The 18,651-nt window shown below is 45.4% G+C and overlaps 1 protein-coding gene across 1 annotated transcript in view; it reads right to left on the reverse strand.

The window, feature by feature from the left end:
- Positions 1 to 18,651, reverse strand: part of RELN (reelin) — a 1,440,257-nt gene that overhangs the window by 747,955 nt on the left and 673,651 nt on the right. Inside the window, exon 10 of the mRNA XM_085653954.1 lies at positions 8,460 to 8,700. Within this exon, the coding sequence (XP_085510080.1) occupies positions 8,460 to 8,700 (241 nt within the window). The remainder of the gene's footprint in view (positions 1 to 8,459; positions 8,701 to 18,651) is intronic.

The raw sequence follows: 18,651 nt of genomic DNA on the forward strand, positions 1-18,651 counted from the left end.
GTAGGACATGCCCTGAAGTGTGTGGCAGGTCCTGATAGTGAATTACAGCCAATTTCGTTTTCACTATTGCAAGACTATCTGTTCCCATAGGCCAGAATGGGCAGTTTGATTATAACATCTTATAATCGTAACTGACCCTAGGAACAAGATGAGAAAATAAAGTTTAGTATGCCTGAATTCAGAATGTCAAAATACATCTTTTAATGTGGGTGATTTTTACATTCTGTGTTTGAAAATACCACTTTTAGAAAGTAGGTATTTTCTTGCCTAACCATCCAACATGCCTCTGCTAGGTTTGTGTATTCCATGTCTGGGTTGTGAGTGACAGGGGGCTGGAAAGGGCTTTGGCTCCAGCAGTCTGGTGAGTCAGGGCTGGGCCGAATAGGGCCTGCATTGAATAGAGAGTGGGGGCCCTCTCAGAAGACTGCATGTCGATGGGAGCTGGAAGCGGGACGCAACGAGGAGAAGCATGTCGCCGCTGCGACGGTTGCCGTCGCATCGCCGAAGAAGCGTGTCGCCACCGCAGCTGTTCGCCGTCGCATCACCGTCAAAGCGCGTCGCATCACTGGAGAAGCGTGTCACCGCCACAGAGGTCGCCGTCACATCACCGGAGAAGCGTGTCGCAGGGCCTGTCGCGGCTCAGAAGTTACCAAGTTTGCTGCACGGCCGTGGGGCGTGCACGCATCGCATCCAACGTTGTCGAATCGCATCAAAGACACCATTTTGTCGCATCGCACTGGATTGTCGCATCGCATCGAGGCGCCATCTTGTCGCATCATCACCGGGCCGCAGTAAGAAACGACGCATCAACTCCTCACACAGTAAGGAAGCGAGCATCAACTCCCCTGCACAGCAATAAGGAACCAACGCATCCACTCCCCTGAGTGTAAGGAACGGCGCATCAACTTCCCTGCAACCCTTTTGTTTATATTGCGGAACGCATCCCAGGTACTTTGAGAGTAAAGTGTTGCATTTACCATCTACTTGAACTAAGCTATTTTCTACCATTTTAACGTCTATTTTTGCTTACAGTATTGTGGAGTTTTTGTCGTTTGGTCTTGTGTTAAGTCTAGTAAAGATTACTTATTTTTCTAAACTGGTGTAGTGTCCATTTGTAGTGTTTCACTGTATTACTGTATGTGTTCACAAATGCTTTGCACACTGCCTCTGAGATAAGCCTGTCTGCTCGTTCCAAGCTACCAAGGGGGTGAGCAGGGGTTATCCAGGAGTGTACCCCCCTTATCCTGACTAGAAGCAAGGGTCCCTATTTGGACAAAGGTACCTACCTCTGCCAACTAGAGCCCCCCAATTCTAACAGTCTCTTTCTATCCTCCGGCTCGCCTCCTCATTCCATTACCTCTGCGACTGTGGTACATGTGAGAAGCAACCCTTAACTTACATGTATCACTTCAAGGCAGATTTGTTTGGCAGTTCTCCCTTGTTATCCAACCCACACTACACCGACAACTCGGGTCTGAGCTGGTTGGCAGAGCTCCACTGTGCACTGCACAGCAGACCGGGCATGGAAAACACCTCTGCCATAGAACGCTGCTCTGCATAAAGAAGAGCCAAGAGGCCAAGTAGCTAGTGAATGTGCACTATATAAAAATCATGTGCCACATCACAATTTACCATAACATAGTATACATCAGATAATTACATAACAGCATGTTTGCCTTTAAAACGTTCTAAAGCCTCTGCTCAAGTCACCAGCTTGTCCTTTTGTTCTCTTTTTGGTGTCAGTTGTTTCTGTTAGAAAACAGCTTGCAACAAATTGCCTCCCAAGGCACGAGACTTAACAATAGATCTTTTATGCACCAACACCAAGCTTTAATGCAATCACCACAGCTCCAAATGTCATACAAATGAAATGAGTCACCCTTTTAAAAACAGTCTTCACACTGCTGACATCCCAGGCGATGGGCAACCACTTGCACTGTACCCTGAACCCCACTGGAGATGCATCCTGGTGCTACACATAACACCCTAATCTAATTCAACCCCAAGAGCTACAAACCATGCCGATGGCAGATGAGCGTGAAACCAGAACCAGTTACCATAAGCATGTGGTAACTGGTTCTGTGGGCAATGTCGGGCCTGTCCTATGTCCATTGAATTAAAAACATTTACATACAACGATTACACACAAACACTTCAAGAACACACGAATTGCAACTCCTCGGGGGTAATCTATGCCATATCCTGCCCCTGTGGTTTTGTATATATCGGACAAACCATACAACAAGTCAAATGTCGGATGCTGCAACACTGCAGCCGCATACGCTGCCAAGTACAAGGAGCACCCCTTGTTGAACCTTTTAAAATGTTTGGGCACACACCCGAGAGTCTTCGAGGGTGTGTACTGGAAAATGTCCAAGCCAACCCAAGGGGGGAGATTTCTCTAGAATTTTAAGCTTCCGTGAGTGTAGATTGATACACTGCTTCAATACTGTAGCAACAGATCTTAACGAATACGAGGAGATTAGTCGACAGGCATCCACACTCTGCAATGGCTGAAGTTTGTGTGACCTCGTTTTGCTCCTTTATGCTACTGTCTCTTAATGCCACGGTCTGTAAATACTATCAGTATGGTTGTTTAGTTTTGTAATTTTTGTATAAATGTTATCTCACCCCTATATCGCATTGTGATCCTCCACAGGTAATTATGTTGTTTAAATTATTCATGTTGACTTGAGGGTTACATTGAACTGACACCCAAGTTAAGTGACCCTTATTAGTTTCATCAGTTTATGTAACATTGTGTTGGTCAATGTATTCATGGTTTTGTTTCTTGGATCACATTGCATTCATGTATATAAATATTTTAAAGGCACGTTTCTTCTCACACTAATGCACTGTAATGTGACATATCACCTTTTTGTCGTATGATTGTGCGTTGTTTTATTATATTAAGTATGATGGCCATCCTCTACCGAGACACCACTAGCGGCTGCAACACTACGCCTCAGTAGGAGACGGTAGTCTCTTTTCAGGTCACCCATCTGAGATTGAGTTGAGTCTTTCAGCCCTTGCGCTAGATACACTGCCCCCTCCCTTGGTTACCGCCCACACACGCGGTACATTTAATCTCCCGCGGCGGCGCTGCCAAACTGTTGGGGCCAAGTAGTTAGAAGAGAAACCTTCCGACCAGGTATTTATTCCTTGCTATTCGCTCCTTTCAGGAGTGCCAGCATACTATGCGAAACGGACCACTCACTCTGTTTCCTTACTCCCCATATAGACTGTTCTAGCTGTGTCAGACTGCCGTAATTAATTATCGGTTTATCGAAGCAAACCGCTGGCCACATTTTTACGGGTCGTACGATACCATCACACCTTGGATTGTATTAGTGCCACCATCTGGGATCCCCAAGAGCCTCTTTCGGGCAAGTTGATCTACCCGTTCCCTACATTCAGGGCAGGTTCACCCAGCCACATAGAGAGAATTTTGGCAACGGTTGTCATTATTGTATTACAGGAACTGTTGGGAAAGCTCTGGACCCATTCAGTGTGGAGGTATTTTACAAGGTGGGTTCCACTCCTATCCCCTTATGTGCAGAAAATTAGGTAACCTTGTTTTTTCATCATGTAGGGTCATCCCTCCCCCTTCCCCTGTCCTGAGGAAGATCGACATGGCCGAGGCATTAATTTCCCTCTCCGGCCAATAGTCGGATCGAAACGTCGACGCTATTCCCTTCACGCACCTGGACCATTGCTCCCACTACCCTTATCCCTGCTAAGAATAATTTAATTTTGTTTACAAAAATATATAATTTAAAAATGACTGTTTGTTAAATATGGCCTGGTTGCATTGAACTGTATATCTAATATCAGTTTTTGTAAATTTATGTAAATATACACTCTTCATCTTCTGTTTGACCAACTTCGAGTCCTCTTGACTCCTCCCTATTTTTGAGCACTTCTTTTCACTCATTTCTATAATTCTATTCTCCTTTATGACCCTCAGAGGTTTGTTTAACCTCAGTCCTTAGTTTTTTCAATAAACACATGGTAATAATAACCATTGTTGTACTGCACTTCATGTTTCTGGTAGAGAATCCTACGATTTATATACGTTTATGAGCTGACACTAAGTATGCTCTGAATAGGTTCAAAGATTATCACTTTGAATAGATTAATTTCTGAATTGATTGGTCTAGGACCATTGTTTTTTTGTAACCATAAGCATGAAAGCATCTTTTTCTCTCCCCTCTTTCCTCTTCATGCGCAGTTGCATTTCATTTGTATTGAACTCCCTCTCATTTAGGAAACAAGCATTGGCATAGCCAATAGGTCTCGCCTTTGGGACCTTATAAGTATTTAGTTATGCAGCACAATATCCTTACTGCAACAACATTAACTGTTGCATGGCTAAACACTTATAAGGTCTGAAAGGCGGGACCTATTGGCTATGCCAATGCTTGTTTTACATTTTTACTGGCAGTCCTGACTGATGCACTGAGGTGATCGATGCTAACAATCTTGTATGCGGCGGCTACTAATGTAATCTTGTTGGATGTGGTTACTATTAAAAGAGATGATTTTCATTGAACATACGAGGCTCCTATTACAGAAAATGTCACACTTTTGTCCTAAGTGGGACGGCTATGCCCAGACGTGGGTCCCGTGCTCACTACGCCACTGGAGTCAAGCTATCCTGGCTGATGACGGCTGATAGCCAGAAACCGTTCCTAGGATGCTTGTTTCCAGTCCAGGGAAGACATGGCTTGGCAGTTCGGGCTGGACTGTCCCATGAGGCACAGGGTCAAGACTGATTTGCATATGGCCGGGTCCAACCTGGGGTAGCCTAGTGAGCAAAAGAACAACGGATGTAACCCAGATCTCTTGACTGGGGGTGAATGATTTATTCAGTATTCCATCCATCATTTGTTTGCGTAGCAGTTAAAAGTTCAAACAGCACGGTTCTCTAGTAGAGCAATGGCCAACCGCAGAGTAATGTCAAAGTCGAAGACTCGGGTCATAGGTTTGTCCAGAGCTGAGGTATCTGCTTTATAAGCCGAAGTTGTCAAACCAGGCCAAGCAGATTTTTAATTTACATTGCCCTAAAATTATGACTTAGAAGTTAATAAAACAATGAAATGGCTTTCACGCATATTATATGTGGACAGTATTTTATTATTAAGAAAATGAAACAACGCTTGGTATCATGATTCCCATCGTTAAAGTTTATTTTCGAGCCACCTGCAAGCACTGAGGAAAGAAATAAAGCATGGGATGTGCGATATAATTTTTTAGGATACAGAACCCATGTTATAAGCTCCTTGCAAGTATATAAAGGCTCAGGCCAACATAGCCTCAGCCATAATGAGAGGCTGAGATCCCGCGTCGTACTTTACCACACAGTGACATATGCTTGAAAGGGGAAAGGCCCTAGGGCGGAGAGCATGGTGTGGACAATGATATGAGAGGAGTGCTGTAATACTTAGCGAACGTACAGCACATCTAATAATAAATAAAGAATCGACTATTCTAGCCCTGATACCTTCAAATTACAACTGACAATACCAGACGTTGTGGGTAGATTCCTCAAACGCATGGCTCAAAAGTGCTTGTAATTAATGAAAACAGCTTACTTGACATGTTTTAAAAGTCAGTAATATACCCTACAAACCGCTCATATTCTGAAGTCTGTTTCTGACAGAACTCACTTGGTGTAGTGACTGTCAGCTCATTCACGCATGATAAACTTGGCCACAGTCCCGGATACGTCTTGCTGACCATGCTGACTCTGTCACGACCAGACTCCCAGGCAACAACACAGCCATGAAATTTGTATCTGTAGGTTGTGACAGCACGTCGCAGGATTATTGAATAAATCGTCTTCAAATTGTAGTAGTTGCCAGAGCCAATGAATCGCAAACACATCAATAGTTATGTTGCACTTTATTTAACAATACGTGTAACAGCAGCAGGAGCACAACAATCTTCGTTTGTCTAACGTACCATTCGGAATTCTGATGTCAGAATCCTCATACCACTGCATGCGCCTCTGCGCAAGCTAACCTTGTGCAGAGAACACATGCAGTGGGTTACCACACTTGGAGTGTTTTGCTGATCCGTAAAACCTGAACTATAAGGTTCTGCTGCTATCATCAGCGCTTTTGCAGGGAAGAGTCAATGACGAAGACGGTGGGTGCAACATCCTACCTGTTCTCACCAAGCTGACAAGTTATGCTTAATGTTATTTTAACTGAGTTCCAACACATCTCTTTCTGTGTAGGTTTGAAGGCTTCAGATCAGTTTATGGTAGTGGGGAAATCAAATTGCACTGAAGTTTACTTGTGTGTATTTTCTGCAATTAATTATGGTTTTACAATTTTGATCTACATATATAAACCAGTGTTGTAAATGGAGAGCCCACTAGTTTAGACTACACTTATTTTTTGTATCTTTAATGCTAGTTCTTAAAGACAGACCAAATTATGATGTGGGCGAAGTGTGTGCAAAAAGAGAGTTAAGCCAGAACGTAAAATCAGTCATTTGAAAGACGGACGGCCGTTGAGAAGGGTCAGAGTCCGACAATAGAGGTTTTGTTTTTGCGAGCAGTTTTAGACAACTCTTGCAGCTGGGCGGGCTTGAGCCTTGAAGTCCGCGAGCGATGCGCTTGAGCAATTCGCTTAATGAGGAACAGATAGGAAAGGCAGATGGCGGGTGCGCGCGTGCACATGCGCGTAAATGCAAGCTTTAGGCCACAAGCAAAAGCTTGTGGTCGCATTTCTAAAGCCCACACACACTAAATGTCTCGCCAGACCAGCGCAAGCACTGGCTCAGGCGAGACCTAAAAATTAGTTCTACCAGGATGGGGAGAACAAGCTCACAATTCTGTACAGCACTTCTTCAGGGTGCTTGTAACTTGAGTGCACTCAGAAAAGCCTAGGCGCTCTATTAGTTTCTCACACTATTTCAGGAGCTATTTACAAAAAAACTCCAAATGGGTACAAACACGTAGCGTGCAGCTCATAGCTGCTACTGGTTACTTAGGACAAGTACAAAAAATAAGTTTAGAGCTCCTTCTCCAAAGAACTCCTTTGCAGTAGTTTACAAACAGATGTCCACCCTGTTCAAGGTCCGTGTATGTAGAAGCTTTGGCTGGGCAAGTTGCCCCTCCAAAAACGAAGTTAGCTTCAGAGATCCTACACAAAAACTGAAATTGATTAAATAAACGAAATGTAGTGTATTAAACTGACCTTCATCTAGACATTCTTTCTGCTACCCTTTGCAACATTTTTTAGAGTCATATCTACAAAAAGTAGTTTTTGCCTACGAATCAACAGATAAATACAGAAGCCATTAGACGACCCGCAATTTAATATTGTTAAGTTAGTTGATTCTGTATTTTCCCCTTCAGTGACAAAGACTTCAACAAGTTTAGAATTATGTCTAGTGGCTGAACACATGCTGGTGCTCCTTTATACCAGAGAAAATTCATCAATTCACTTGGCTCCATTGTCCGAGGAATGTTCCTTGTGATGTATTTAATCGCTTTTCCAATTGCTATCTTGGTCCATGTGGTCCAGATGTATCAAGGGCTTGCACTGCCCTTGCATCGCGCAAGGCGACATAAGGGCAACGTGAGCCCTTATGTCAGATTTACTTTACCTTGCAGAGCCACATCGGGTGGCTCTGCGTGGCATAGTAAATCTGGAGTAACGCAAGGCAGTGAATGTTGCTGCTTTGTGTTACTCGGCTCTGGTAAGGCATTCTATGGGTGGAGTGTGGGTGTTCCCTCGCATCCATCCTTGGTTTTTGGCAAATACCCAGGTTCCCTAACACTAGAAAACCTGGGAATGAGTCAAAATGGCGCGCCTCCCCAGGGTAGGTGTAACGGGGAGAAATAGGTTTATTTCTGGTCGCCTTTTCCTCCTGTGCTGCACTCTGCAGCACACATAGGCTGAGGAAAGCGCCTTAGAGGATTATTTTTGTGCAGTAATGTGTCCCTCCCTGTCTGTAACACAGGCACCCTTGCACCATGGTGCAAGAGTGTCTGCATTGGTGCTTGCCATCCACAGGTGCATGAGTGCAGAGGAGAGTAGGAATGCGCCATATCTTGGTAGATATGGCACATTCCTGCCCTCTCCATTTGACGCAGCTCAGCAACCTTTCTTGCTGTGCGGCACCAAATATCAGTAAATCTGCCGCTAAGTTCACTAGCTTGTTCTAGGGAACTGAAAATGGAGCTCAATAGAGAAATGATGATTGCCTCCAGCTCCATAGGCCCTAAAAGCAATCCCAAAGCAGACAGTGACAGCTTGCCTATTTGCTTCTCATTAATGTAGTATTTGCTCTAAAAGGACATCCGCAGACTGCAATCTCATATGCTGCCGGTCATTTCTGACGACACTGCTTTTGAAACAAGGGAGCTCACGTGCATTATGGTATCACAATGGTTCCAGAGTTACATTTAGGTAGACATCAGGTAACATGAAACTCAAGCAAACCTTTACAGTAGCACCAGGGAAGAAAAGCCAATTGCTGGTGTCCATAGGATCAAGATTGTCTTCCAGAACGACCAGCCTGTGTGCGGCATTAATAAGCAAGATGTTGTCCAAAGCCCAGCAAGCCTCATACACGTCTCCAGCGAGCACGCTCTCCTGCTTCCAGCGGAACTTCACGCTCTCGGCTTTCGCTTCATGCGGCAGGTAAATAATATGAAGGATTGTGCTGACATTGGATGGAGCTCTGCAAAGAACAACGAAACAGAAGAAAATAAGATAAAAGCAGGATCCTATGAACAGTGCAACATCTTATGTGACACCCAACAGGCACCGAACACTCAGACTAGAGGACCAGTTGTTCCCAAATGACCATACCGCCTCATTGGTTGTATGAACAGCTAATAGCAACCTCAGGAGTCCACAGACCTCCTTAAATTCAATTCTCTTGGAGCACTTACAATTTAGATAAAATCATCGCTTTTCACTTCACTACTTCATGGGCAGCCCAGTTAGACGAAGGAAGGAGTAGCGGCGTGAAAGACACATGACACCTGTCATTCCCCATCACGTGCTGCAGCAAGATAGGGCAGTATTTATGTTTGTGGTGGTCCCTTCTATGACCTCAGCGGAGAGCACCAAAAAATGAATATTGATCGTCTCTCGCATTAACACAGCAGCTGGAGATGGGGTCAACTATCAACGCGTAATGAGTGTTCTTGGCGTTACCGTCTCTTAATCAAAAATGTCATTTGCTTTTAGATAGTTGATCCCCAGAGGCTGCAAGTGCAAGGAATGTGCTGAGGCGAATGGCAATCCCAGCTCACTTAACCTGGTGGGCGCCTGTGAGAGTAAAGCATGATAGAAAGGGGAGTTAACCAATGTGAGAACATGTATGACAGAGTGACATACTACTGAGGTCATCGGAATAGACATGGAAGGAATGGCAGTGAGAGAGGCGACTGATAGAGAGTTTCTTATGTGTCTAAAGAGAGTTAATCAGAGTACAAAAAGGAATGTACAGTCTCTGCTGTTTTCCACATTATTTCTGGAGGATTCCTATGCCTGACCCTATGCTGGTGGCCCTTATAGCTTCCCTTATTTGGACCCAAGACCCTATTTCCCTTGATCTCCTCCACTGCATCCCAGCAGGCTGCGGAGAGGGGGTGAAATGCAATAGTCCCCGATGGGCTCCGACTCTGACAAAGTGAAAGGTCAAGAAGGTGCCGGGGTCGGACTATATCTTAATGAGTTTGTGCATTGGCAGAATGATGGAGAGGGGGAAAGGGAAGGGTCTTTAATGATTGCTCCTATTCTCTTATGTACTGCCCAACCTTAGGCCTTAGCCCTCATCTCCCGGCATTTTATGTACATCTCTTGGAAGGGGAGGTGAAAGCTGCAGAGCTGAGCAGGAGGTTCACACTACAAGGCTCCAAATAAAGTTTGTATGATCTCAGGTTATTTTTTTTTAAACTATTTTTTATTATATAGTACTCTCGGTGATACATAGTATGTAGCCACACATTTCCCCATGTACATTTGTAATACAAACATCACGTTCATCAGTATATCTGGAAGCATGCAGTTAAAGCTTATCTACCCCAGTGGGTAACTGCAGTGGTTTGCCACTGTTCTGTCCGCATAATGAGTCTAGCTGGTTCCTGTTACCTATAGCCCACCACTGCAGGATCTCCACCAATTTAAATAGGACCAACATTTATGTAGCATCACTGAGATCCCTCTTCAGGGTTTGTTGCTGGTAAATAGTCCCTTAGGGGTTGCCAAATATCTTTAGGTCTAGATGTAGAGGGCTGCGTCGTAGCATAAAGTTCACTATTAGCATCACAATACATAAAACTGTTAATCCACTGTCCCACCGGTGGAGTGCATTTGCATCCCCAGTGTATAGCCAGTTCCCTTTTCCCCAGGAGTAAAGCAATCACAAAAAAATCTATGCACCGCCTTGGGGATATCAGTGATGTAGCCTAGCAGTGCCAGAAGGGGGGGATGGTTTGATCTGTAATTGCTATGACCTCATATTTACCTTTGTTTCCCATGCATTAGTAAAAATAAAAATGAAAAGAGTACGTGGACTCCTGCCATGCTGCGCCAAACTTAAAATGATGTCCAGAATGCTTATCAGTCACCATCTAATTCGTGGATTGGAGTCTTGAGACAATTGTCTCAGACCTTCCTTTGAACTTATCCAGGGCCGGACTGGCCATATCGGGCACCGGGTGTTTCCCCAGTGGGTCGCCAGGGTGGGGGCCTGTTTTGGACACCTGGAGGGGCCATTTTTGTTACCTGGGACCGGTTTTGCAGCATAGCTGCAATATCAGCCCCCTGTAACAAAAGTGGCAGCGATGAGGAGGGAGTGGTGCTTCCAACTAGCACCCCACTTACCCCCAGGGGCTGGCCAAGCTGTTTGCCGGGGCCGGTTTCGGTTCCCAGTCCGGCCTTGATCTTATCTTAGTTGAATAGCGCTTTCCCCAAAGCACTGTAGGTTGGAATACGAGTGATACCACTTAAATATGAGCTTACAGTGATATAAAAAACTAAACACTGAAAACAGTACACATGATACGAACAGGGTGGTATGTAAGAAAGCAAAATACAATAAAGGATACTTTAGTAGGACGTAAAAGGAAGATTAAAGGTGGCTAGCACAGACAGACACAGGAAAACGGAAATGCGAGACCAGACTGAGAAGGAAGAAGTCGACTGAATGAACTTGCACAGCAGAGCCCAACAAATAGGGCGCTTATTACAGGAATTAGGGAAAAAATAATTCAGCCTGAAATATTAGTAACCATTCAAATCGGGATTATAGGTTGAACACCACACTCAAAACATTCCCCACACTTTTCTCTATAAAAAACGGGTGAAATATATGTGTAGGATAAAGTCAAAGTGATAAGCGTGGACAAACGCTCATTCCTGTAGTTATTCCTTAAGGGATAATAACGCATCCCACATCTCAGAACTGCCATGCTATGTGGTAGCAGTAATTCCGGTTTCAGGATTACCATTGAAGTTTCGATGCCTATCCACATAGTAACCACGGAAAACTAGTATGGTGGCTAGTCCACAAATGCATATGGAAACGATGCAAATTAAGCAGTGGTAAAGAAATAAGTGAAACAGACAGTGAATACGTATAAGAAAAACTATGAGCTTTGCAAGGCAAAACAGAGGACAGATAAAGAAACACCAAAACAGTTTGATGAGCATATAGATTGTGAAATAGAACTCCTTCAAGAATAGACAAACTTTCAAAATGTGAGAAAATCAAGCTGAATATTTGCGAGTTTGGAGACTAGAGGAGAAATTCTGAGCAGAATCAAAAATACCATCCATGGTATAATGGAAGGGTGAATAGAGGAAATCATTGGAGAGGAAGAGGCTCAGAAAGAAGTGTCATGAAAGGAAAGTATTTAAGCTTTACAGGAATTCAGTTGTAAAGATTGTAAGGGTTTTCTCTGATTTGTAGTATTATTGCTGCGATCACCACTGCCCTTTGAATTTCCAGTGTTGATGGTAGTACCAAGCTGTGCTACCTCTGAAGTATAAAGCTTCACTTTCATGCTGGGAAATAGTAAGTGGAACATTTCAAGGTGCTTGGTCAGAGCCGAAAAGTTTACATTTAGGCATCATTTGAAGGTCGAAAGTGCAGAGTCTCACAGTTTTGTTCCACACCTGCAATACCCTCTTCTGTTGGTTTATTCCACGTGACCTTTATTTCAGCTGTTTATGAACGTGTGTGCTCAGCAGATGAAGGAGGGCCTCTTTTTGCCCAACTCTGTGACTCTCACATCTTGAAATTTATTTTTACTAATTCTTCAAGACACAGATTCAATGAAGCGAGGAGATGCCTGTTGAATGTGTGGGAGCCTACCGACTATTCGGTGCCGCAGACGTGGTGGGTGACTCTGGGGTATATGGTTGCTAAGCGTGATATTGCCCAATTGTGGGGATCCCAGAGGCCCCCGACTATCTCAGCTTGGAAGGAACATATGGATTGGTGCATGTTTCGGGAAAAGGTGGTGTATGTGGCGAGAGGTAAGCCTGGGACATGGGTGAAAGTGTGGGGCCCCTGGAACGCCTACCGCGGGGGAATCTGTGCTCCACCGTTATTGCATGATCCGTCGCCGGCCCCGTCCCCTTAGCCAATTCATCCCCCTGGCACCCGGGCAGTGGGTTCACCCAGCCCTAGTTCTGATCCCTCCCCCCTCTTGAGACTTCTATGGATGGCTAGGATTTCCCCTTTAGGGGAGCACGTGTTGCTATTCCGATTGTGGATTGCCTTGTGGGTTTGTTTGTATTTGTTGTTCTTTCAGTTTAAAATGGAACCGGATAGTGGGGTCTGGATGGTGTGGCTCGCAACGATGTTAATTCCTATGCATGCTCTGCCGCAGCACCATGTGTTTTATACATGTATACCGTATGCTCCTTTCATTGCTAGCGGCCGGCCGGAAGGTTGTAGGCCCATGTCTGTATATTTTTGAATCTTGTAATAAACGGTTTAAAAAAAAAAAAAAAAGACAGATTCAAGTAGACACATGAGCAGATTTTCTACTACAGTTGACAGATGGTTTATGGCATCATGTAGTCCAGGGATGCTGGGGTGCACCTGCATCAGATAGTCATCACGGAGTTTTTGGCATCACGTTTTCCAGGGGGCACCTGTGATCCCTGGCCATTGCCTTTTGGCATCAGGTTGACATCTGTTTTAGTCTCTCACACCCAAGACCTTTTATTTTTTATCTAAATGTGTGTTGTTTAATGGATATGTAAATTGTGCTGCCTTGGAAGGTTGTCACTCAAATAAGGACTAACATCGCAGTTCCACTATGCAAATTAAATTCTGCCTGGCTTCTCTCCAATTTTTGCACGTCGCTGCTTGGCATTGCCTTCTTGTGCTTTAAAGTCAATCTTTCTTGTCAATTTGCTTCTCTGTAGTCTGTGTTGTGAAGTGAGGGACAGTGAATTTTTAGCCAGCTTCCTAGCTTCGTGAAACCTTGTGCTAAGGTAGTCATATCTCCAGGATGCCTCATTACACGGGAGAGCGACAAACACTAGTGTTAGAAATGGGGGTCATTAGTTGGCAGAGGTAGGTACGTTTGTCCAAATAGAGACCCTTGCTTCTAGTAAGGGTAAGGGGGATACACTTCTAAAATAACCCCTGCTCACCCCCTTGGTAACTTGGCACCAGCAGACAGGCTTATCTCAGAGACAGTGTGTAAAGCATTTGTGAGCACATACAGTAATACAGTGAAAATACCACAAATGGACAACACACAAGTTTAGAAAAATATGTAATCTTTATCTAAACCAAACAAGATCAAAACAACAAAAATCCACAATACAGTACTAAAAATATGATTCTTAAAAGGTAGAAGCAGTTCTGTTACAAGAAAATGTGATTGCCACACTTTTACACAAAGTACCTTGGATGTGTCGAAAAAGGCAAGCAAAAAGGGTCAAAGGGAAGGTGATGCGTCAGGTTCTTACACTCAGAGAAGGTGATGCGTCGGTTCCTTGCTCCGGGGGAGGTGATGCGTCGGTTCCTTACTGCTGCGCAGGGGAGGTGATGTGTCGGTTCCTTTCCGAAGAGAAGGTGATGCGTCGGTTTCTTACTGCATGGGGATGTGATGCGTCGGTTTCTTACTGCATCCCCGATCGATGCGACAGACTTGACGCTTTGATGCGATGTGTGACGTTCTGGTACGATGGGTCGATTTTTCTCCAAACGGGCCGAAGTCAGAATCGGTGCAAGGATTTCGGACGTTGGAGATCGGTGCACAGGATTAGTCTCACGGCAGACACTTCAGCCGCGAGCAGGCGCTGTGTCGATTCTTCAGTGGTATCGATGCATCGGAAAAATTCTTCTTGCACCGCTGCGATGTATCGAAAACAGGCGATGCGTCGATTTTCACAGTTCTTGCAGTTTCCTGTCCCAAAACAACCTCCAGAGGTCCAGAACACTGGCAGGCACTTCTCAGCAGGTTAGAACTCCCAGCAAAGGAGTTTAGGGGGGTACTGGGGGTGAAGTCTTTGTGTACCTGAGACTTCAGAACAGGAGGCAAGCTCTATTTCGCACCCTTGGAGAGCTTCCTGAAGTAGGGGACACAGCACACAGCAACGTCCTTCTACTTTCTTTGGCAGAAAGTAGCGACTGCAGGGCAACCTCAGACAGCAAACAGCACAGGGGCAGTATTCCGCCTCAGTTTCTCCAGCTCTTCTCCTTGGCAAAGGTTCCTCTTGATTTCCAGAAGTGATCTACAAATCTGGGGTCTGGACCCTCTTTTTATAATACAAAATCATTTGTTCGCTTCTGGCAGAGAATCTCTTTGCCCAGCCATAACCAGTTCTATCCTCTCTGATGCATCTTCCTGGCAGGAGGTGGAGACAACATTGTCTAAGGCAGACCAGGCCCATTCAGGTGTGAAAAAAATCTCCTCCCCCTATTCTGAATGCAGCCCAGTTCCAATCAGCCCAGCCCTTACTCACCCTGGAAAGGCAGGACACACCTAATCCCCCCCCGCCCCCCCCACTAGCTGTCTGAACAGAATACACATGTCCAGTCCCTGTCACTCCAAAGTCAGACAGTCAACCTAGCAGAGGCAAACTGGATGGTTAGGCAAAAAAATACCTACTTTCTAAAAGTGGTATTTTCAAACCCAGAATGTAAAAATCACCCTTCCAAAAAGATGCATCTTAACATTCTGAGTTCAGGCATATAAAAGGCAAAGGCAAAAATACTGGGGAGACCAGCGCTAATAATGCCAGGTCTTACACATGCCCCCTCCAGCTGAAATGTGGGGAGAACTACCCACCCTCTCGGGAGTTCTCTTCACTAAGGTGGAAAAATCTGGACAGACCATCAGCATTCGCGTATTCTCTACCAGGGTGGTGTTCCGCCGTGAACCACCTCAACAACTTTGGGTTCTCACCCCTCATCTGCATCAACCATCTGAGGTCCAGTGGTCGGTCTGAACCCGGAAGTGAGTCCCAAACAAGTAGGGCCTCAGCTTCTTTAGCGCCCAGACCACAGCAAAAGCCTCACACTCAATTGCACTCCACCTCTGTTCCTGTGGAAGTAACCTCCTACTAATGAAGGCTACAGGTTGGTCGAGGCCCTCCTCATTTAGCTGTGAGAGCACAGCCCCCACACCATGCTCTAAAGCATCTATCTGCACCACAAATTCTTGTGAGAAGTTGGGTGCCTTGAGCACGGGCGCTGTGCACATGGCAGATTTCAGGGCATCAAAAGCTTTTTGGCAGGCATCAGTCCAGTTACCTTCCTGGGCCACTTCCTGGAAGTCAGCTATGTCAAGTGTGCAACAATGGTGCCATACCCCTTGACAAATCTCCTGTAGTATCCGAAAAGGCTTAAAAATGCTCTCACCTCTGTCTGCGTCTTGGGGCGTTCCCATGCCAGAATGGTGTCAAACTTAGGCTGTAGGAGCGCCACCTGGCCGCTTCCTACCTGATGTCCTAAGTACACCACTGAACCCTGCCAGAGCTGGCACCTGCTTGCCATGATCGTGAGGCTTGCACTCTGCAGAGCCTTTAACACTTCCCAGAGGTGGTACAGATGTTCCTACCAAGTGGCAATGAACACTGCAATGTCATCCAGGTAGGTGGCACTGAAATCCTTCAGTCCAGCCAACACCTGGTTGACCAACCTCTGAAAGGTGGCAGGAGCATTCTTCAACCCAAAGGGCATCACCTGGATTTGAAAGTCCCCCTGTAGTGTTGAAAATGCAGACCTCTCTTTGGCCCCATCGGTTAAGGCAATCTGCCAGTACCCAGATGTTAAGTCAAACGTACTGAGGTACTTGGCAGCTCCCAACCGATCTATGAGCTCATCAGCTCTAGGGATGGGGTGTGCATCAGTCCTCGTGACTGAATTGAGCCCTCGGTAGTCCACACAGAACCGGAGTTCTGGCGTGGCACCGGGTGCAGCAGCCTTTGGGTTCAAGACCACTGGGCTGGCCCAAGGGCTGTGTGAGGGCTCAATCAACCCTAGCGCTAACATCTTGGAGACCTCCTCCTTGATGCAAGCCTTGACCCTGTCAGTCAGTCCATAAATTTTGTGTTTACAGTTGGACTGTCCCCAGTGTCCACAACATGGACACACCATTGAGTGACTCTGGGGGTCAGGGAGAACAGAGCAGCAAACTGTCGGCGACAGTCACTCTGCTGTTCAGGAGTCAGGGCGGGGGAGAGCGTTACACCGTTCACTGACCCATCATGTTCCTTGGCAGACAGGAGGTCAGGAAGAGGCTCAGTCTCCTCCTCCATTCCAGCATCTGTTGCTAGGAGCATGCCCACTTCGGACCTCTCCAAGTGGGGCTTAAGGCGGTTCACATGCAGGACCTGCAAAGGATTTCTTGGAGACAGCAAGTCCACCTGTTCGGTGACTTAACTCTTGCTCTCCACCACCTCAAATGGATCTGTCCACTTATCTTGGAGCGCACAAGGCTCCACTGGGGCCATGACACACACTTTTTGGCCAGGCTTAAACTTGATTAGATTGGCATTCTAATCATATCACTGTTTCATCTCTTCCTGGCTGGCTTCCAGATTTGCCTGAGTGAATTGCCTGAAGCGCTTGTTGGGGGACGCAGTAAGAAACCTATGCATCACCTCCCCATGCCATAAGAAACCGACGCATCACCTCCTCTCCTTTAAGGAACCGACGCATCACCTTCCCTGCGCAGCAGTAAGGAACCGATGCATCACCTACTCCGGAGAAAGGAACAAACTCCTCACCTTCCCTGAGTGTAAGGAACCGACGCATCACCTTCCCTGCGACCCTTTTTGCTTGCCTTTTTCGACGCATCCAAGGTACTTTGTGTAAAAGTGTTGCAACCACATTTTCTTGGAACAGAACTGTTTCTACCTTTTAAGAATCATATTTTTAGTACTGTTTTGAGGATTTTTGTCCTTTTGGTCTTATTTGGTTTAGATAAAAATTAATTATTTTTCTAAACTGGTGTGGTGCTTTCACTGTATTACTGTATGTGCTAACAAATGTTTTACACACTGCCTCTGAGATAAGCCTGGCTGTTCGTGCCAAGCTACCAAGGGGGTGAGCAGGGGTTATTTTAGAAGTGTATCCCCCTCACTCTGACTAGAATCAAGGGTCCCTATTTGGACAAAGGTACCTACCTCTGCAAACTAGATACCCCCATTTCTAACAACGAGTATCTGTTGATCATCTAATAAATGTGTCAAAGCAGCAAGACGCAAGAGTAGGCTGAATTGGACCACTTAGCAGCTGGAAAAGGCCAGGCAAAGCCAAATAACAGCATATGCGATTGGTGGCACACCAGGTGTTAATGATATCCACACAGCTTTCAATGTCTGTCGCTAAATGTCTCTTGGCAGACTGTGAGTATCATTATCTCCAATACGTGCGAAGATCTAGAGGTAAGAGATGCTTTTAGTATTGTTGGAACATCTAGTTATCACCTACAAAAAGATGTTGCTATTCTATTTTATATTAGTGGTTGGCCAACAAATATGCAGAGAGTGGATGAAACGACTGCCACCTCTAGCCGCAGAGTTTTTGTGTGCTATGAAAAAAACCCCAATTCTCATAATAAATCAGCACTCGAACTTTAGTCAACATATGTTGAATAATGAAATTGCAGGAGTTTGAATGGTCTTATGACAACGCCCCTCTTTATATTGATCTCATGGGGGTGGTGGGGAGTGAACCCCAAAAGAGCTTATCCTATTAAGAAGGGGCATAGACGATCTTTGACAGGCACCAAGCTGAAAGTCAATAAGAGTTTCTAAGGGCACATGAGGGCAAAACACCACCCACAGCTCGTACTACTCGATTCCCAAGCTCTGAATGGAGGAAGGCATGTTCTGCTCTGTCTCTGAATCACTGAAAAAACAGGTTGTCGAGGATAAAAACACAGAAACAGTTGTATTGCAAGCTTTCTCACAGCCATGTTTCCTGTGGGACGGGGACTGCAAGATACACTTCAAATTAGCTAGAGGGCCATTCTGAATCCAAAGACTGCAGCCCTTCTGATTCTCCACAGCTGTCCCACACTATGAATAAATTCATTTCACCAGGCAGCAGTTTGAGAAGCACCCTTTTATATGAGGGAGGGATATGAGCACTACCCACAACAATGTATGGGCCAGGTAGCTGAAGATCATCAAAGAGAAGAAC

This window comes from Triturus cristatus, chromosome 4_1, assembly GCF_964204655.1.
Source record: "Triturus cristatus chromosome 4_1, aTriCri1.1, whole genome shotgun sequence".
In the NCBI taxonomy this organism is placed as follows: Eukaryota; Metazoa; Chordata; class Amphibia; order Caudata; family Salamandridae; genus Triturus; species Triturus cristatus.